The sequence below is a fragment of the Erithacus rubecula genome (genome assembly GCF_903797595.1).
Source record: "Erithacus rubecula genome assembly, chromosome: 3".
Taxonomy (NCBI): Eukaryota; Metazoa; Chordata; class Aves; order Passeriformes; family Muscicapidae; genus Erithacus; species Erithacus rubecula.
In genome coordinates this window covers 97,943,148-97,965,197 of record NC_136689.1, presented here as the reverse complement: position 1 = coordinate 97,965,197, position 22,050 = coordinate 97,943,148, and the positions used below count along the sequence as shown (strand labels likewise).

The 22,050-nt window shown below is 39.1% G+C and overlaps 1 protein-coding gene across 1 annotated transcript in view; it reads left to right on the top strand.

Moving 5' to 3' along the window:
* The window catches only part of RAB31 (RAB31, member RAS oncogene family), a 55,844-nt gene extending 35,034 nt beyond the window's left edge, over window positions 1–20,810 (top strand). The window contains exons 4-7 of the mRNA XM_079300144.1: window positions 3,816–3,887; window positions 5,705–5,811; window positions 9,671–9,780; window positions 20,428–20,810. Of these exons, the coding sequence (XP_079156270.1) occupies window positions 3,816–3,887; window positions 5,705–5,811; window positions 9,671–9,780; window positions 20,428–20,525 (387 nt within the window). The 3' untranslated portion in view covers window positions 20,526–20,810. The remainder of the gene's footprint in view (window positions 1–3,815; window positions 3,888–5,704; window positions 5,812–9,670; window positions 9,781–20,427) is intronic.
* The last annotated feature ends 1,240 nt before the right edge of the window (window positions 20,811–22,050 follow it).

Sequence of the window (22,050 nt, the reverse complement as noted above, 5' to 3'; positions counted from 1 at the left end):
ACCAACCTTTCCAAATGCAAAATGGGACTAATGAGTGATGCAGTTGGTCAAATAGGCAAACTTTTTTTGTGGACACTGAATGAGAGGCATGAAACTTCCAAATTCCCACAGCAGGTGACCTGCTAATGGTAGTTGACTCATTATACAGAGATGGGAGTGTTCCCAGTGCTTGAAAGGTGGAAAGCAGTTGAGATGAAGTAAGTACCAAGGTTCTGTATTTTTTGCTCCTAACAAAAATATGTCCAGTGAAGTTGTAGGTGAGTTTTCAAATTTTTTGGGGGGGAAAACAGAAGAGAAAAGCCACCTCTGAATGTATTCACCAATTAAAGAGTGATCATGTGAGAATGATGCAGACATGAGAAAAGCATTAGGGAATGTGCAGTTGAGGCTGTTCAATGTCTATAATGCTGCATAGAAGCCTGGTCACCAGCAGTCAGGAAAAATGAACTGAAGCTGGGCCAGACACAAGGAAAGGTGATTAAACCCTGATTTCTCCCTTTTTACATTATCTTCAGAGTGGAAGAGCCTGGTATAGCAAACTGGCAAAGTTAAATCTGCAAGCTTGTCAGTCTATATTAATATTTCAGCTAAAGGCCAGCAGTGATCCCTAAATTTTACTAAGCCAAGGTGCAAGCAAATTACAAGTAATTTAGTACTTAGGGATTCAAAATGTTATCAATTATCAAAGTATTATGATCCCTGCAGCAGTGTAATGAAAAAAGAAAACTAATTATTTTAGGAAGAACATTGATCAGCTTTTGAAATGGACTAGGAGTGTGGTTATTTGTGATGGTGGGAGCTGATGGACATCTCTTTCTAGTCTGTGTTTTCTGTGAAGCCAGGGGGATGTGAGCTACTGCTGGCTGCAGGAAGGGGTGACATCTGCCAGAGTGCTGTTCTCAGATGCAGGTTGTGGAGGGGCTGAGTCCCTGGGAAGCTGGGGCTGTAACCTGAGTGTTGGCGTGGCAGAGCCAGGAGTGGCTGCCTGAGCATTTTTAGGTGGCCCTTCTCAAGTAGAGTTGTTCTAATGTCAAATCTCAAACTGCTTCTGTTTCTCCTAATTTTCTTGGGAATTAATGGTTACAGAAATACTGAGCTATAAAATCAAGGTTATAGACACTGTCATTTATAATACAGAATGTAGTCCCGTGAGATTTTATTTTGTGAGCTGTTTTTTTGTGTGTCACTTCTTTTGGGCATCTGTCCCACATTTGGTCCTTGGCAGATGAAAAACGTGCAGATTAGTATTTTGTATCCCTTTAATTAATTTGCTGTGACTCTTTTTCCAATTAATTAGGCCAAAAAATGTTCAAGAGGACTTTGCTTTTGGGCATTGATTTAAAAGAAAATTAAACATAATTATTTGCATGATATTGGAAAATTCATGTTCGTGAAGCACATTTGTTAAGAGTCTATCATTAGATCATGAAACTCATGCAGTTAAAATTTTTCAGCCTCTCTTGATTCATTCAGTGTTGCAAAAATGCTTTTCCTGTTTTTGTAGAAAACAGTGATTTCTTGTGACTGGGACATAGTGTATTGTCATGTTTGTTTGTTAGCCTGTATAAGAGAATGACAAAGGGCATTTTTTTGTTCAGTTTGTTTGTTTGTTTTAAATTACCTCTATTTTTGCTTTCTGGCCCTAACACTGCAAATATTCTTCAGTGAAACAGCTGTTAAGGGAAGTATTCTTTTCAGCTGGTCAGAAGAAAAGAGAGAAATTTCCAAGAATTGATGTTGTTGGGTTCTCAGTGTGCTTTCAGGGCCTTGAAGGAATTTGGAGTATGTGAGTTTAACTGCACGGGCTCCTGTGAAGTGTGATTACTGTTATCTGAGAGCTCTTTGTAAATTCATGAATGCTGTGTAATCTAGATTAAAATGTAATCTGGATTAAGACCAAATCAGCATGTGTGTGGGGTATTTAGGCTTTTTTCCTGGAGTTGACAGACTGGGGTGAGTGTGCGTACACCATGAAAGGTCAGTTGTACCCTCCACAGTTAAGGTTCCTGACTTCCAGGCTGCTTCAACACAATACCTATGTTGAGGAGAAGGTCTTGGAAGCTCTTGAAGATTGTAGGAGATAACTTCTAGTTGCAGGCATTCGATAAACCAGCCAGGCAAGATACCCTGCTAGACTTGTTTGTGATTAGGAAGGACTTGGGGGATGCGGTAGTAGGTGAGATGCCTTGGCCACAGTGATCATGAAACAGGTAATGAATCCAATGTTTTCTTTAGACCTCCTCTGCTGTTAACCTACTTGAAAAAGCCCTTCTTGTTATCTGAAGTGATGCCTCAAGCTTGTCAGTGTTTAAGAAGCATTTGGGCAATGCCCTTAATGAGATGTTTTAACTTTTGGCCAGCCCTGAATTGATCAGGCTCCCGGTCTAAGTCATTGCTGTAGGTCCATTCTGAAACTGAAAAATTCTGTCGTGATTTAGGAGCCTAAAAATTCTAGAAAGCATTTATTGTGTTAAGAATGCAAGTAATAAAGCTACACACTGAAACCCCAGAAAGCACACATCTACCCAGCTCCCTCGGGATCTTGGCTGATCCCATTTCTTCAGACCACACTTCTTGACTGATTCCTCTTTCTTTTCTCATCCTCTTTCCTGCTGATTTCTCTTATTAATGAGCTCTCCCACCTGCCTCGCTCCCCAAAACACTTCAGCCCTTGACCATCTGTCACTGCTGCTGTGCATCCATAGTGTTATAAAAGAAAGCGCCGACCTTGAGCTGCTGTGCGTGATCTGTGATAAATTGCTTACAAACTGGCAAGTGAACCAGCTCTGCAAATAAATTGCCTGATATGTTACACGTGAAACAGCAAGAAATGTGGAGGCTGCTAAGTCTAAATGCTCAGTCAGTAGGTACAGTTTTGGGAAAAGGATGTGTGCAGTAAATGTGGGTTCGTGCATGTTTGCTGGACAGTGAGGTTCAGACCCTACCCTAATAGGGTATTTGATTTAGGTGCTGACCTGCAGCTTAATATGCAGCTTTTGCATATAACTTCCCCCCCAAAAATTATAAAATGGCTGTGTGAGCATACTGGGACTGAATGCATTTTCCAAGAAAGATTATTTTTTGGGTTTGATTGAGACTAAGCTTAGTTGAATCAGCAGAAAGACTTTTTTTACTTCCTTTCTCTAATTGTAATTGTAAGCTGAAATTCTAAATCAGCTGCTTATTCATTGGTAAATTACGAAAATTATGCTGTTCTTCAGTTTTTATAACAAACATGTTTATTTCTTGCATTTTTTCCTCAAATAATGTTTTCCTTGAAACAAAAAGCTGAGGAATAACTGCAAGAATCCATGTGTTTTGAAATATCTATCGTAGTATAGGGTAGGTAAACAAGTCAGGTGTTCAGATTTTTCTGAAAAGTTAATTTTATCCAAGTCATTTGCAATGTTTTATAAAATTCAAACCCAAGATGAATCCAGTCATTGCTTAGATCTATAAAGCAAGAGTGTACTTTGCCATGGGAAGGCATCCCTATGCCATCTGGTCAGGCTTCAAAGTGTAGGTGATTTTCCTGTCAAAACTTGTTCTCAGAGTCCATGCCCCATAGTGGAAATGATGCATTGAACCAGTAAGTGCTTGTTTAGTAAATTTAGTGGGATGAAGTACAGCAGGAAATAAAGAAGGACTGGCTTCTTTATGTTAAGAAAAATAAGAGATGGGTGACCACTGATAAGATTTTTTCTGTGTGGGATGATGAAAAGTGGGTGGTCCTGCAAGTCTTTGAGACCTGGCAAAGCATGTGGTAAATCTGATTTATTAATGATACTTTCTTTTGGGGGTTTATGTTTCAACAGTTTCACTCCTTGGCTCCCATGTACTACCGAGGTTCAGCAGCAGCTGTGATAGTGTATGATATCACCAAACAGGTAAGACCTCTGGGATGCTTTATGCCTGTGTTAACTCCTGTGTTTGGGCCTGAGTTGGAGTTAAACCCCACAATTACGGAATTTAATTTCTCTGGCATGTGTATGCTTTGGTAGTTTGTGTAGATCTGGTTGGAGGTGTCCAATTGCCTTAAAACATTAAATAAAAACTCCTGCTTCTGTGTTGTTTCAACTTCCTGTAGACAAAAGGAGACTGCAAACATTTCTTTGGATTTCCTCTGACTAGAAGACAGAATTAATATCCTACAATACCCCCTACCACCACCACCTATGTTCTTTGTGTGGAGTTAAATTTTTTACTACAAATAGCAGCTGTTAGCTTTATCATCTGAGTAGAAATTAAGTTGTTAGCATATTACTGATTTTACAGCTAATTATTTTTATATAAGTGTATCATTTAATGTTTGTATTGCAGGTGTCATTTTGAAACTGGTAATGAAATCATAAGTTTCGGACCTTTTGTGTCAACATTATTTATTTGGAATGAAAATAGTATTTTTAGATCCTTAACTTCTCTGGCCCATTTCTCAGGCAGAGGAGGATAGGAGATTCCAGCTGAATGCCTCTTTGAGTCCTTTTGGAAGAAACCCCTGCTGATATAGCAGAGTTAGAGGCAGTGCTAATGGATGGATGGCCAGGAGAGTTCACTAGCATTTCATTCCTTTCTTGCCAATTGACTTATTTACCATGAGGCTGGGAGGACTGGTTTGGTGACCCAGTGCATTAGTGTGATGATCAGTCACTGATGGTGGTGGTCACTGCTGTGCAGCAGTGCTGTTCTCCATTGCTAATTTGCCAGGAGAAGATGAGGAAGAGTGAATTGTGCAGGATTGATACTTTTGATTTAAATATCTTGCAGTTGATCTTGTAATATATTGTAAGAATAAAATTTAGTTTTGCCAGCCTTTCTCCAAGCTTATGTGCAACAGCTGTCAAGATAAAGAGGGGGAAATAGGAGAGGAAGGTCAATGTGTATTTCACTTTTTGATGCTTAATATTCAGTATTAATCATTAAAGCAGAATGGGTTTTTTCCTCCAAATGACTGATATGGCTCTAGCTTTGGTGACACCAGTGCAGCTATTGCTGATTTAGACACAACTCTTATGTGCATTTCTGAAGGGGAAAAAATTACTTGTAATCTATTTGGGAGTTCACTTTGTCAGTAAGCATTTCAACTGTGCATTATAATTACAATCTCCAGAAAGAAGTGTTATCTTAAAGCTACTACTTCACTGGTGTAAAGAAACAGAAAAATTACTGTTTAAAGGTAGGTAGCATCAGATAGAGTTAGATTTTTTTTTCTTGGAGAGGAAAAAAGCTATAATGAGTAAACTGAGGTTTACCTGATCACAGGTTTGGAAATGCAAGGAAGTGGGCATCTCTGTGGAAGCTCCATTGGATATTACCAAAACTATGATAGTGATTGAGATGGTAAGCCACTGGACAGAAGTGAAATTAGACAAATGAAGTACACATTAAGTGAATAAAATGAGCTATTAGACAAGCTGGGGTAGCTTCTTCATCACTGGAAGTTTAATATTCAGTGCTGCATTGGAGCAGGGAGGAGGGGAAGAGGAAAAGAGGGAAACATCTAAGTTCAACAATTAATTTGAAGAGGTCTTATGGCCTAAAGCTTGAAAAGCAAATTGCATAGATAGATAAATGATCTTCCAGTCTTGTGATCTATAATAATTATTGCATTAGTACTGTCAAAGCTGTGCTGCTCTACTTTAAAAAATAGGCAAGTACATTTGCAGAGAGTGTGCTGGTAGCTTACTTGGTTATTTCTCTGATGTAGGATTCTTTTCATACTTTGAAAAAATGGGTGAAAGAACTAAAAGAACATGGTCCTGAAAACATTGTAATGGCCATCGCTGGAAATAAATGTGATCTTTCTGATATCAGGTAATACTTTTTGTTTGTTGTTTTCATTGCATTAACTATATTGTTTATTCCCTTCAGGTAACAATTTTGCTTCATTGTTACAATAGCATGTAATTTTGGCTCCCTATACTAGAGTCAGTGATTCTAGCAATGCACAGCCTCAACAACAACAGCACCATTTGAATTATGTCTTTTTTTAATCTCTCTTTTTACTGCCCTTCCTCTTTATTTGTACAGTAAATACATCCTTTATCTGGTGAATCATTTGGAATGGAAAAGGTTCTCTTTTTTGTTTCTCCCTTCCATTCTCTTAAAAGATGCAGAATGTGGTAAGTGATGAGCAAAACCAGCAATGTAAAGCTGGGAGGGTGAGCAGGAGGAGGAACAATATTAATCATAGGACTTGGAGAACTTGTGATTTGCAAGAACAGAAACTGCTTCATAATACTGGATGCAGAAAGTGTGTTTTGGGGGTTTTTGGAGCATTACCTCAAGTAAAACTTTGGTTGCATGTGTGAGGCAAAGAAACTCATAGATAAAAGAGGGAAGGGTTGAATCCATACCCCTGCAGAAGAGCTGAGATTATGCTATTTGGAATGAGAGTGAAGCTAGAATCACTCTTCTGCTTGTTAGCTCTATTTTGGATTTGCATTTATCCTTTCAGGAAATGGAAGCACATTCTGCTGTACGGTAGTGATTCTGTTTGTCACTTCATGACTATTATTTCTTGCTTCATCTAGGAGTACAAACTCAATGATCATATTTGATGTATTCCCCTTATGACCTCATAGAGTTGTTCAAATCCATCCCCATTTATTTAGTAGTTGTTACTTTGGCCCAGATTCACCAGAGCTATGGAGCATGTGTGTGACTTCAAGTAAGTGCTGCAGTGCTTTGTTGAATCAAAACCAAATGAGGTTTGGACCTGTGTGGGTTTTGTTTTGTCCTCCCCCTGCCACTGTCAGCCATGAACCAACACAAAGTTACTTTCTGTAAGTAGTGAACAAGCCCTAATTCTGGCAAACTTCTGGTTTCTGTTGGGCTAAGAGTCAGGGACACATGTATTGGTATCTCCTATGTGATGTGATATGCTGGTCAACTTGGTGAAACTGAGTCCTACAAGACAAAAATTTCCAGATGCAAAGAAGGAAAAAAGAGGAAAGGATGGTTATAAAAATAAAACCAAAAGCCAGTTAGCACAAATCAGGGGTTTTGGTTGCCCTGAGAGTCACTTTAAAATTTATTGCATAAGTGTTCCCAGCAATACAGTTGCTGGATTAACTCAAGGGTAATAAGTCTGGAGATGGTGACAAATGGTCACAAATTCACAAAAAAGTCCATAACCAGCCCTCTTCCTGCATGCTGTTATACCAATTGAAGACTTCAAAAAAGTCCTGCATCCCAGAAATGTTGAGAAAATACTGGACTCCCTCACAGAGCAACTGTGATCTTCTCACCATATTATTATCAACCACAACCTGTAGTTTACTGATTGCTGATCATCCAATTCCTGCTCCTGTTTAGCTGGTATAGCTCTTCTTTGCACAAATAGTTTTGCTGTGTGAATGGTCCTCATTGTACTCCATGAGCTAATGTCTCTTAATCTTTTTGGTTTTTATGGGAGAGGACTTTTTTTTCTCTTCATAATTATGAATAGTTTTGGTAATATTTTTTGTGCAGTTGTTCTTTTTGCATCCCCCAATCCTTTTTTCTTTCTGAAGTTATCCAGTGGTGTCCAGCTAAAGTTATTTTGGTGAAAAAATAGAGAGTAGACTACCTCCTTTGTGAAATATTTTCACAGTTCTTCCAGAAACCTGATTGTTTATGCAATGCATGAAGCTGTTTGCATTTTCTGTCTGCTTTATGTTTCAGGTTTACTTCAGTAAAAATGGTTTTAGATGAAACATGTCACCAATTTATCAGATTTTTTTCTGATGAGTAGAAAATACTCATGCCTTTAGGCACAGAGAATTTACAAGTAAGATAATGTGAGCACACAGGAGCAAGCTGCTGTTTGTATGCATTTTTGGCATCTCTCCTTGGTTTTGTGGAGCTTTTGGCAGATGTTTTGCTGGATATCAGAGAGGCAGCTGCTTTTAAGACCAATGTGAATAGATGCAAAAGAGGTGAAGCTGACCTCGTTCAAGTTGGTTTGATTCTGTCATCTCTATGAGTATAAGAGATAATGTAAGGAGGAATTAATATATTTCTTATAATCATTGACCATTTTACTCTCTCCATTTAGCATCTAAAATTTGTTTTTGAGCTGGCAAGATGTATTTGGGACACTTAGGGGTCACACAGCTCTTCCTCAATGTTGTTAATAAGCTATCAGCAATTCTTGGTGCTCTGTTGAAGTAAATTTCTTCTCTACTTTGAAGGAATTTCTACAGATAGGCAAGAAATTTTATCAAGTATAATTCCTCATCTTTGTTGTAGTACTGTCAACTCTTAGAACTACTGGATGTTCAGTACACTTCTAAGTAATAGGAATAAGGCTTTCTTCTGATGTGTCCTGTTCTTCTGACAGGCCATTAAAAAGTACTTTCAAAGACAGGAGCTGAAACTTTAATGCTAAAATATTGCAAATGTCATAATACTTTTTTGAGCATTATGGAATTCAATAGTTGTAACAGCAGCTAAGAAGTGTTCACTTCCCTAAAAATGTGGTTCAGCTTCTTAGTAAATTTGGTCACTGGGAATGATTGGTTTAGAGAATTCAACAGAATTTCATGCTCAGTTCTTCATTCTATGCATCCATAATATTTCCTTTTTCCGTAATTTATTTGGACTTCTTTAAATGCTTTGACAAGGTCCTTCACAACATCATTCTCTCTAAATTGAAAGAGATGGATTTGATGGGTGGCCTGTTGGATGGGTAAGGAGCTGGTTGCACTGTTGCATCCAGAGGGCAGTGGTCAATGGCTCAGAGTCCTGATGGACACCAGTGGTGCCCCTGGGGATCTGTATTTGGGCCAGTGTTATTTAATACCTTCAGCAGTGACACAGACAAAGGGATCAAGTGCATCCTCAGCAGTTTGCTGATGACACCAAGCTGAGAGATGTCTGGCATGCTCATACCAGGAGTCTCTGGGTTGGTATATTGGAGCTGTGGGGTGAAGTAGTTGGTGCAGGTTCTGCTGTTGCTCAAAAATAGGAATAGAGGTGGTTACAGTTAGCAGCACACATGGGCAGATCCAACTCTGCCACCTGGCTCAGGGAGATACAAAGCCAGCATGGGGCTTGCTTGTTTAAAGCAGAGGTGTTTTTGAATGTTGCAAACTGCATTGGCCAGCTTTTGACATATGAAGTATTGGTTGCAAAATGAGGTTGTTCTGCTGGTGGCTTTAAGATGGAGTCACTTCAGTGAAATGGCACAGAATGGTGTCTTTTCCACTCAGATTGCTGTTGCTGATGTTGTTGAAGTCAGTGGCTTTCATACTTATTTCAGAATCTTGTTTTCTTGCTGCTTGAGAAGACCAAGACATACAATGCTCTTATCATTTTCATCCACAACAGTTGTACCCTATCTTGTTTTGAACATTTGGCATGTGGAGAGTGCATTTCTTATCAAAGTCACATATAAAACACAAGCAAATGTGATTTTCTTTAAATTATCTTCCTTTTCTGAAGGCATGGATTCAACAGCAAGTCTCAGAAATCTGCAAACTGATCAATTTTGTTGAAATTTTGATACATTTGGATAAGATGATCTAAATGCCATATGAAGAGAGATAGTACTGCTTTTATGGATATGAAGAGCATATTAATGCTTTTCTGATCAGGCTGTGTTTGAGGTGTTTGGGGTTTATTCTTAAAAATTAACTTTTTTTTTTAAATTTGACTTCTTTTGTTTATAAATGTTTTAATTTTTTTTCAGGGAGGTTCCTATGAAGGATGCCAAAGAATATGCAGAATCCATAGGTGCAATTGTTGTTGAAACCAGTGCAAAGAATGCTGTTAACATTGAAGAACTTTTCCAGGGAATAAGTAAGTAAATGTTCCCTTTAATTAATTTTGATTGTTTAGAAGTTTTCTGAAAATAGCTGTCTGTTTCAGGTCTATAAACTACTTCCCCAAGGACATCAGTAAATCCTGTGAAGCCTGTGGTATGGCTGCTATTTATGCAGATGTAAACTAAGAACAACTTTGAATACACCAGAGCAAAACACAGTAGATAGTAGATAGAGGGTAAGCCTGTTCCTTCTAAATCTGTATATAAATCCTGGCCTGGGTCACATCTGCTGTTTCAGTCCAAGCCTGCTGTAGAGGCAATACTGTTGATCTTATCATCATGTTGCTAAAAAACTTAAATGCTGATAAATGCTCCTGGAGGGCATTGGTAAGTAGAAGGTAGTCATTGTAGTGAAATACATTCAAAAATCCTCAAACAGATACATTTCTCTCCAGGCCTTCTAAACATCATGAGACTGGCACTTGTCAGCTCACAGTCTGCCTATCTGGACTGTAAAATCCCAACTTGGATGGACCAGGATGCTGTAGGGAGAATTACCAAAAGCCTTGCCAGAGTCAAGGTAAACAACATCCAGCACTGTCCCAGTCATGCTGTCATAGAGGACAACCAGAGTGGCTGGACATGGTTAACCCTCAGTAAGTCCCTGCTGACTGGTCCTGGTATCAGGACTGACCTTCTTCACCTTCTTGTGCTCAGAAGCAGCTTCTCAGAGGATTTGCTCTGTGGTTTTCCCAGGAAGCAGGGTGAGGCTAACCAGCCTGTAGACCCATGGCTTGTTATGTCCCTATTTGAAGACAGATATAACATTCACTTTTCTCCACAACCTTTCAAAAACAACAGGGATGATAAAGAATGGTGTTTCTCCCTATGCATCCTGAGGCTTGTATAGGTTAAGATTTCTTAAGAGCTCCACGGTTGGATCTTCTTCCACTACTGCTGTTTCCTTCTCTCCCTGAACTCTCTTCTGGGGTGCAGAGACCTAGGAGACAGCATGTCCACACACTCAACCTTGTTTCCCTGAAGATTTTTTTTTTTGTTTTGTTTGATTTTTTTGTGGTTTTTTGGGGTTTTTTTTGTTTGTTTTTTTTTTCACATATTTTAAATCAGCTGATACTGCCTAGCACACTTTGCCTGTGAGGGAGCCTGTTGAACTATTTGCTCTGCTTACATGGGATGTATTTGAAATGGTTAATGAGAACCAGTATTCCTAGAATACAGTACCATTCTTCTGCCTCCTTTTAAAAAGGAGGTGTGTGCCCCATGGCTGTCTGGAGGAACTGGTTCTTCCCTATGATAGTTTACTTGTTTGTCTGCATCTGATGGTTGCAGTTGCAGATGTTCTCGCAGAGGAACTCATTCTTGCCACATAATTAGATTATTAGTTTCCATCTTTGATAGGCATTGCTGCAGCTGGCAGTGTGTGCACTGTCCCTAATAATGAATATAATAGATGAGGAAAATCAGCTAAATTAAGTTTAGTATGAACTAGATACCCAGGCAAGTGCACTTAATTCCACAGGCAGTTACTTCTATATATAGAAATATTTGGTCTCAGTGGATCTACTTGTGACCTTATCAAGCAGTCAGCAGAGAGAAAGGAGAGATGTGGTAGGGTATGGTTATAGAAATATAGTGGAAACCAAGTGAAAAATGCTTGATTAGCATTAGAATTAATTAGTGTGATTCTGATTGAGCAGAGAGTGTTGATAAGTAACTTTCTGATATTTACACCACTTCACTCTTGGTGCAATTTCCAAAAAAGTCTGCCCAAGTTGCATAGTGACATTTCTGCCTTTTCAGAGTATGAAATCCTCCTGTGGCAATGTCTCCTACCCTGTTGGCTAATTTTGTTTGTGTGATGCCCTAAAAGTCATGCTGCAGCTTTCATTTTGCTTTCATGCTACCTGAGAGTTCCTGCCCTTCTCCCTGTGCTGCTCATCAAGGGCATGGTGCTGCTGCCTGGCCTCTGAACAAGGAAGCAGCAATTTCTGTTTACCTTAGACTTTGCAGGAAGACTGTATGTGTTATCTATTTTGCAGTCTAGATTTGGAAGGCTATTCCAACATATGTGGAGAATTTATCTATTAAATCCTCCTTGAAGTTGATAGCCCAAGCAGAAAGGCTAGACTTCATTTTATTTTAGCAAAAAAAAAAATTACCTCCTTCTTGCCTATGCTTTTCATTTCACAGGGGAATTTTAACATTTTAAATTTTTTTTCCTTCCTGAGATGTCTAACAACTGTCTCTTTCAAGGGACAATGATGTGAATGCAGTGAAATATTATGATGGAAGAAATGTACTCATAAAGATAGAAAGAAGGCATAAAGCAAAAAGGGAAACTGCTGTGTTTTGTTGACAGTCAGATAAATCTTGGGAAAATAGCCTTGATTATAGAAAGATTGCTTCATTTCTAAGGTTACACTGTGCTTAAAAGATTTTTAAAATAAGTTTCTCTCACAATTTGGGGATTTGGCTGCTTAGAGGGATATCTTCATCATAGCACAAAGTCTCAACATAAACCTATCGTCCTTAGTTTGTCTCAAGAAAATACAATATATGAAAGACTAGAATCAGTAAAAGTTTCTGATTTTTTGAAGATGGGTCAAATTTGGCAGGAGAAGTACTCTGCAGTTGCTGTACTTGGACAAGTAAGGCTGAGGAGGCAGACTGAGCACGAGAGTCAGCAGAGACAGTGTTCTGGGGAGTTTGCATTGAGCTGAGTAATGGGCTACAGCTCCTGGGTTCTGTTGTACCCATGGGATTTCAAATGGTAAGCCACTACACTTAGCCTGGGTTTGTTTAGCAGTGCCTGGCTTAAGGCTTGCTGTGATTGTGAAATATCATGTGACTGATTTATGTCTCTGTAAACATGAAATGAGTATTTTTAATACAGTTGTATATCCCTCACTTGAGCTAAATTTTTTCCCAATGTCTTTCTTTAAAGGTTTTTGACATAAAAAAGGGCTTAATAGTTCAATGTTTCTTTCATTTGTTCCTGTAGCTCCTTTTTAATAGCTGAGTTTCTATAGGAACAAATGTTATTAGCTTTTTATTTCCAGCCTTGAAGGAATCATAGGCACTCTTTGTCGCTGGTTTTTTGGCAGCAGCAAAAATGCCAGGAATGTATTATACAATAGCAGTATAATGAAGCTGTGCCTGTGCAGGGGGTCATACCAGTTCTGTATTGCCCCTTCTTGTTTGTGGGACTTTACCCCACTGACCTTTGCTTGTGCCTGGCTGGTTTTCAAAGACTAAGCAAGCTACCCCATGTGTACTATCATTTAGCGGCAATCAGACCCTTGCAATTCTCAGACACCTGCTCATTTAGCAGCTCAAATAAGCCTTAGTTACCTTATTCCAATCTGGTACACACCCAGCTGTTTCTCTGGAGCCTGTGTGCATTGCCTGCCACCTCAGCGTGAAGGTGCCCCAGATATGAAGGAGCAGATTACGTAAAAGCCGCCCTGGGTGCGCGGCACAGCCGAGCCGTGGCTCCCTGGCTAATACCAGGGGGGAGTGGGCAGTGGGACAAGAAAGCCACTGAAGAATACCTAGCTAAAAGATAATAAATAAATAAACTTGGGCTTAAACAAAACCAGCACTGTGGCCATGTGTTGCTTTCTTTAAAGTCTGGCAAATCATAGGACAATAGAATGGTTTGGGTTGGAAGGGGCCTTAAAGATCATCTAGTCCAACTCCCCCACCACAAGCAAGGATGCCACCTAAGTAGATTAGGTTGCTCAACACCCCGTCCAACAAAAGCTGAAGATCAGTGTGTTACCAAAGGGGGTAAGATTGAAGCATTTCAGCATCCTCTGTTGAGGGTGAGAAGGAAGTGGGAAGAACATTATCAGAACACTCTATGGAAACTGTGCAAAGAGTGGTTAGCACACTCGCTCTTACTGATATTCATACTACGAGGAGAGGCTGATGTTTGAAATCCAGATAAGAACATTCTTCCTAGATGAGGCTTCCTAATTAGAGCAGTTTCTGTCTTGGGATTCAACCTTTCATGTGGTAAATGCTCAGTTATAAATGTATGAAGCTATTGATTTTCTGATGCCTTGCCAGCAGCTCATATATTGAATATTTAATGTAACCCAAATACTTGTTTCCTAGAAATACTAGGAGATTAAAAAAACTAAATCAAACTCAGTCTCCAGAGTTTACAATATAACCAGTTGTGTACTGGACAAACTAAAGAGGAAGGTATGAAATACCTGTGGAATGGGGAAGGAATCCTTTGCAGCAAACATTCTATGTTTGTACTAGCTCACATGGTCTTGGATGGGCGGAATTGTAGATGGACTGTCTTCAGGCTTTGTGAGTGATTAGTATGGTGGTTTTCATCCTTTTATCTGCTGATTTACAGATTTCTGTGAAGTACTTTGAAGAGGTCTATGAAAGATATTTTAAGAAAAGAAAGTACATTTAGGTTACAAAGAAATTTAACATATGCTAATTGTTAAGGTAGTATAAACTCATAATTGAATTTTTCTATGGGGTATAAAAGGATAGAAGTACGTTGTCCAAACTTATATTTAAGATTACATTCTTTACAGTTTATGTTCCCTTGTTTTCCTGTTGCTTCCAGACTTTAGTGAATGGAGCAAAATTTAATGACCTTTGGACTATTCCTAAAGTTAAACATGTGAGGTACTGGATTTCTCTCCAAACAAGAAGCACTTCAACTTAGAACAGTAATAAATAAACTGACACAGCCCAAAGTTAATTACAGCAGGACCTTGAGTCAAGATTGGATCTCTTAGTAATTAAGTAATTAGGAATACTGTTGTTTACTTTGATCCATGCAAGATTTAAATATTTGTTTGGGTTTTTTCAGAGATTTTCATTAAATGAGCAAAATTGTTGTTGTATTGCTGCTTCCCCTAGCAAGCACTTGTGTAAGTAATCTATGCTTTTGCTTTAGTCCAAACCAAACTGGCTTTGTTTTTTTGCATGGAGATGCTGTTAGCTGTGCTATTAGGAGTATTAAAATAATTGCAACTTAACTATGTTTACTTATGCAATAGATTTTGTTGTAAAATTTATTGTGTTCCCTTGCATGAAAACTTACAACATGAGTAAACAGTCATCTCTGTCAACTGGGGAAATCTTAACATCAGTATACATATGGTGGGGGGGGGGGGGGAAAGAACTAGAGACAGACTAGTGAGCCAAGCTTTATAATCCATGTGAGAAACTTCTAAAATACCACTGAAATAGGTTCCAGAGCATGAAAGAATTTGGGAAGATATTAAGTGGGACTGTTTTAAGTCGTACAGGTGCAGAAAACTGCAGTAACTGTTGGATCAGATGTGTCTGCTTTGCTCTGCTGTGCCTTCACAGGTGGCTGTTCTTTATTAATGAGGTTTGCAGGGGCTCATCTTGCTGTGATACAGCTGGCAATTTGAGGAGGAGGTTCTGGCCATTGTGTAGCTGTTGTACCACTGCTTGAAGAAGTTGACCTTTTCTCAGGTGAGCCATTAGAAAAGCTCACCTGAGCTCTGACAGGTGTCAGGCTGCTGCTCGGGGGAGAATGCTCCTTTCTCCAGCCTCCTAAAAATTATGTTTTACATGATTCTCAGGAAGGTGGAAAGAAAGGCTGAGAAAACCACTGCACAGGACTCTGATTGCTTCCTATCCTTAGTGTAATTGTTGTTGTGTTAGATAGCAGGATTCTGCTTCTTGAACGGCCTGAAGTTGTGTTTAGGAAGGTCTTGGTTAGATATTAGAAAAAGTTCTTCACCCAGAGAGGGGCTGGGCACTAGCATAAGGTCACAGGGAAGTGGTCACAGCACCAAGCCTGACAGAATTCAAGAAGCATTTGCCCCCAGACACATGGTGTGACTCCTGGAGTATCCTGTGTAGGGCCAGGAGTTGGACTTGATAATTCTTGTGGGTCCCTTCCAACTCAGCATATACTGTGATTCTGTGAGTCTTGGGTACTTGACTTCATTGTCTGGATGTGCCAGCTCAGGCTGATCACAGCACATCTGTTTCCACACTAAATGAGTTATCTGTTTCATGCACTGATGTGTTTGTCCCTTTGTCAGCACGGTAACTGTTGCAGGGCTTTTACTGTGCCTTATGCTCAGCTTTAAGGCTGATCCCAACCTTTCCTTTCATGCAGACTTTTACAAGTCAGTGATGGAACCAGTTTCATATTTAAAAACCTAAACAAGAGCAACAAGCTCAGTTCCAAACCTGATTTTTCTGAGCTAGTGAATGTCACAGCTTCCAACTGGAGCACTGCATTCAAAAAGAAATAAAGAAAGCAGCTTTTATTACTTTGATGATGCCTCCTGCTTCCAGCTGCAGCAGAGCAATCCCTGTCCATCCTTCTTCAAGTTCTGCTCACTGAGCTGTTACCCAGTCCCTGTTGACTGTCTTGGATCTCTGCTCCAGTTTTCATTTTTCTTCATTCCCATTTTGTTTATCTCTTGTTCCACCCTCCCATTTCCCAATCTCTTTGCCTCTGGCACTCTTAGAACAGCAACGCCCACAGTGCTGATTAATCTCTTAACAAACCTCAGATTCAGTAGCAGGAGTTGGAACTCTACCAGGCTTTGGAGAAGACTCTGACCTTCATCCTGGACTCTCTCAGCCCGACTCAAACATACCAGAAAGGAGGAGATGCAATTGCTTTAATGCTTTTCATCTGTTAATCCGGATGATTCATTTCAGAACTGTGACAATTTCTGTAACCCTACATTTGAGCAGTCTCTTGTGACGCTTTTTATTTTACACATCAGTGTTTACTGGAATGAGAGAGTGGAGGACACCAAGACCTCTTCAGAAATGTGCATATGTGGATGGTTGCAAACAGCTTTGTTGCACAAAATCTGTGAAACGTGGTCTGAAACTTAGTGAAATGAAATCAAAATATATAATCTTATATTTAATAATAGTGTAAAATCAAATTTTAAATTGCAGTAAGCAACTTACTCTTTAGGAATATCAGCAATAGGAACCATATATACTTCTATACCATCTCATTAATATTTTATCCCCAAGTTCCTCATTTCACCAGTTCAGCTGGAGAATTGTTAGATAAATGTGCATGCATTCTGTGTGAATAACTATTTCTTCTGGAATCCTAAAACCCACTTCTGGTGATCTTTGGCAAGCGGGCAAGTTGTGTCCTGCTCTTCAAAACAGGGTGAAGACTATTTGTGGTCTTGTCATCTTAAGTTAAGCAAGAGATGAAAACAGGTTGTCCTGAGAGGGTGTGGATGCCCCATCCCTGGAGGGTGTTCAGGGCCAGGTTGAATGGGACCCTGAGACTCTGATCTAGTGAATAACATCCCTGCCCATGGCAGGGCTGTTGGAACCCCCTGATCTTTCAGGTCCCTTCCAACCCAAGCCATTCTGTTATTCCAGGAGTTCAATCTCTGATGATCCTTTTAAGATGACTCTATATTAACAAGCAGTCTTCAGTTTGAAGAGGAATTGCCCTAATGTTTTTATTTCCTCAGCATGAGAATTGTAGGGCTGGATGTCAGAGCACTGCTGCTTCTTTCTGACATAAACTGCATGAAAGAAATAACCTACAACATTTTTAATTTATGGTATTCAATACCAGAATATTTTTATTACTCTGGAACAGAGACTATGGATGCCAGTGAGATACAAATTTTAAATGAGTATATACTTTCCAGAATTAATTCAGTTTGTGACCTCTGTTGATCCTGACTCAGTGCCAGCTATATGTGAGTCGGTGTCAGCAATATTGATGCCATATTTATCAGGAGCTGAATGACAAGATGAGATGATCACAGTACTTTTAGGTGGCAGTAGTGACTGAGCCGAGTTAGAAGCAGGAAGTGTAGATGCAGGCTCAGCATTTCACTGCTCATCCTTAGTGTCTGCTGCTGCTTAGGACTTTCTCTGTTACCTTGCCTACTGTCAGGGAGGCCTAGGGAAAGACAATAAGTCAGATGGATTTCTGACTGATTTTTTATTCACTTCCCTTGATGCCTGATGAAAACTCACTGTATTGTTTGCTGTGGAGCTGCTTCTCAGATGTTAGACTGAGTTTTGTGCTCCAAGATCGTTACTCCTGTCGTGGTACAAGCTGCTTGGGCAGGGACGTCTTGTAACTAAAACTAAAATGATTTAACTTGATGGTTTAATAATTCTGGTAATAAGATAAATAATAAATGAGGGAAGAATCATCTACTGAAAACATATTCTCAAACTCAAAAAAAAAGTAAAAATTTAGACTGTTTAAACATTTATTTCCTTACATTGAGTTCCAGGAGGGAGTGGTGGTATCAAAACAGCAGAAAACACAGATAGTTCCTGACAAACAGTACTTAAGTTCAAAGGCCAGAACTAAAGTTCATAACCAGAAAATAGGTCTAGAGACTTTTTGTCTTTATTATTTATCATTGTTATTTTGTGTGGGTTTTGTTGTTTTGAGAAATTACTTAAATTGGGTGATTCTTAACAACATATATTGTGTCCTGGTCTGAACTGGACAAACTGCTTCCTGACCTTGAAGCCTGCAAGGTTTTTGCTCCCAAGATGTTTGCCTGCTTCTTAGCTTAGACATCAGGAGTACTGTAGAAAAGACTTGAAACTCATAGGAAATATGAAAAGCTGAATGAAAAACAAATAGAATTAATGTCTTTGTTTAATGCAGAGTTCTAAAATGAAAGATAGAGTAGTTTGCACATTAAAGCTGTCCCCTTCCAAAGTTACTGTTAGAAGAACCAAATGTTTAGAGGGTATTTGCTTAATGGAAAATTGTTTATGGAAGCCATGTCTACAGATTCCAGGCTTTTTAAGCTACGTCGTGTTCTGTCTGGGTGAGATTGACTGGGTTTTATTTCACTGGACTGAGGTGAAAGCCCTCTGGAAGTCTTAGTGCTACCTAATGCAGGAGTTCCCTGAAGGTCTCTATGATGACAGTGTTGCCTTCTTGCCAAGCCTCTCACAGATACCATGCTTTTCATATTCTCTAGAGTTTTAAGAATTAGTGGATTCTCTTTGTCTCCAAACAAAGCCAACAGAACTAATGCATTTAACAGCTGGGTCTGTAACCACCTATTCTGCTTTTTATTTTACTTTATGAAGTCTGAACACAGTGTTAAGCAGGATGTGAAATTGATATTTTACTGACCCAAATAGAGTTCAGCATTGTAATGTCAGTGCTTATACATGCTTTGGCCCTCAAGATACACGTTTTTCAGTCTGTTGGGCCAGATACAGTATCTTTACCTTAGATAATGTGAGGATATTTCCCTTTCTTATTCAGTTGTACAAACACTCAAGATTATCTGATTTAAAAATCACACTTTTTTTGTACACATACCTGTGCAGAACTAACTGAATAAGAGAAAATTTGAATCATGGCTAAAGGTAATTTAAGGACAAGTTTTACAGATGAAATTTTGCTGTTTTGATTTCACTGGGGTTGGATTTTACCTGAAGGCTTGTAACTCACCCACCCCCAACCACTCCCCCAGATAACTTGTAGGACTCAGGCTTCAACATAGGTACATAATTCATAGAACATTTGGTAAGAGAAAGCTCTGGATAACTTAAGCAAAGGATGGGGAAATCTAAACTGTAAAATCCACCTGGATTATGATGAGCTGTTCACAGGAACTCTGTGTTCTTTGAAAGAGGTATATAAGAAACAAATGTTTAGTATTTTATGTCATGTTATTTAACATGAGTAATGGTAAACCCAGGAATAATCCATAAAAATGGATTCAGCTTCAGAAAAAAACATTTAGGAAATCCACAAAGTGATGGGAAAGTACATTGCCATGATTGTAAAATCACAAGGTACTGATGGAGAGCTCACACAAGGGTTTAATGCAAAAGCCAGGTGCACACCAGAGAGACAAAGGATGGATTTGACATAGGAGAATCTTTTTTTCCATTTATTATTCTTATTATTAAGCACACTGTACATTGTCCCTAATAGGAAGCCAGTTAGACAAAAGATGCAGCAGTACTAAAAGGGCACACAGGGAAGGGAGTTGGAGCAGTGCCCTTCTGCCCCAGGAGAGATCTCTGGCTCTCCTGTAATGGCTGAAATTCTTTCAGACACTCTAAATAATTACTCCATAAGATGATTAAAAAATCAGGAGAGTTTGTGGGGGAGGGAGTGATGCTGATGTTAAGTAATCAAAATTGTCAACTGGAAGGACGTGGGTAACCCCTGAAAAAGAGGCAGGGATTCAATGGAAAGAACAGATGTGTTTCTCTTTGTCAAGTATAGGCACCATGTGTTTACTTACAGTGCTTAGTAAAACTCCAGTGTGCTAGGACTAAATGCCATGCAAATTTAGGACAGGCACAATCTCATTAAACTTGCACCATTCATATTTAGGTAGAATTAAAAGGGAGATGAGAATTTTATCTTTCTAAGCTGTAGAGAGCTCAGTAAGATAACTGGTTTTAAAAAATACATGGATAATATTTCAGTGTACTTTATACCTTCTCAATAGCCATATTTCATGTATTTTTTTAATGTGAAAGTTCTTTTTCATGAACAGGATACAAGGAAAAATATTCAAGGTGCCGTTATTTTCTTGTAAAGTTTCACAGATGTAATTCTTATGCAACCTAAATTCTTCTGTTACCTGCATGGGTGTTGTTCTTACATCAGGAAAATTGAATTCATGTCTCCTCATGTGTTTCAGGTCAGCAAATTCCACCGTTAGATCCTCATGAAAACAGTAACAATGGAGCAATCAAACTTGGAAGGCAGACTTCACAGACGGGTAGGCGGTGCTGCTGACCCAACTTGATCTTTTTAGATTTACTTGAAAAACAGCACCATTTGCTTTTTTTTTTTTTTTTTTTTTTCACTGAGAAAGGACTTTGTGATCTCAGTGACGTGGCTCCTTATCTTGAAAGCAGTAATTTCAATACTTCCCATGAGCAATAACGCAAGGACCAGAAGCAGAAGGCTTTACTTCAAAGGGATTTTGCAAAACCCAGTTGGAAAATCCTCTCTAATATCCTGTCAAAATTACAATGTCAAAGTACTCCAATTCTCTGTTTAAAGCAGTGACTGTTTTTTTTTAAATAAAAAGATCAGTTTATATATAAAATTTAGGTTTTCTGTAAAAACTTATCTTCTTACATTTGCAAAGTGAACTTTTTAGAGTTTTTCCTGTATTAATAGGGTGAAAAAAACCCATAAAACCTGAATTTGGCTTACAGTTTGTCTGCCATCTTTTTATCTGGACTCTGCTTCCCGATTTTTCAAAATCTGCAGCTTCATCTCCTACTTTCAGTAAACATCAGCAAGAAGTAGACTGAATTTGCTAACTGAAGAAAAAAGTGGATCAAAAGGATGAGTGAATGCAGTTTTTATGGACTGGAAGTCAAAATCTGTGTCAGGAAGTGCTGTGTATGTGGAAGAAGGAGTTGTCATGAAGGAAACTGCCGGACCCTGTATGGTTCCAGTGTGCTCCAGAAAGAAGTGAAAATGCAGCCACTGTGTAGACTGGAATGATTCCTTGTGCAGGGTGTGGGTTTCAAGAATTGCTGAAGATGTAAAAAGAGCATAAATACAGGCTTAATCTCCACTGCTTACCAGGGTTCCTACAAATCTGCCCCAGACCAAAGCTGTCTGTGTTCAAAGTTGTGTATTGCTTGGTTTCTAAAAGAGGATGCCACAGTGCCCCACTCCTCATGGCCTCACTGCTGTGCTCCAAGAGGTTTTTGAGTTCAAAGAACAGTATTTCTGTGCAAAAATCTGCACAAGAGAGCACGATATGATTTGGGATTAAAGGCTGGAATCTAAAAAAACAAACATGAATGCTTGCTTGCAGATGTAATTCCCTGAATTTGTGAAGTAGTGTTCTCAATTGTGTGGGGATGTGGTTTGAAGACACTCTGGGTGGTGTCTTTGAAGCGTGATGCACTTGGAAATGCAGTGGAGGAAAAAATTCCTACAGATGGTTATGGACTAGAAATAATGTAAAACTGTATTTTACACTGTGTTTTCCACTTCCATCTTTTATGAATGTGTGTGATTGAGATGATAAAATCCAGATTTATCTTCTTCATCAATTTCATTGGAAGTGGGAATTAGAGTAAGAAATACTGTGTTCAAAACCAGAGCCCAACCTGAATTCCACAACATTAATTTGTTCTCTTATGAGGAAAATTATCACCAGTGCACATTTTCAGGAGGGCTTATGAAAAGCAAACAAAAGGGAAAAATAACTTTCCACAATAAATCATGAGCAGGCAGCCCTGAGCGTTGCTTCCGTGTTGATACATAGAAAACCAGACCTTATTGGCTGGTTGTG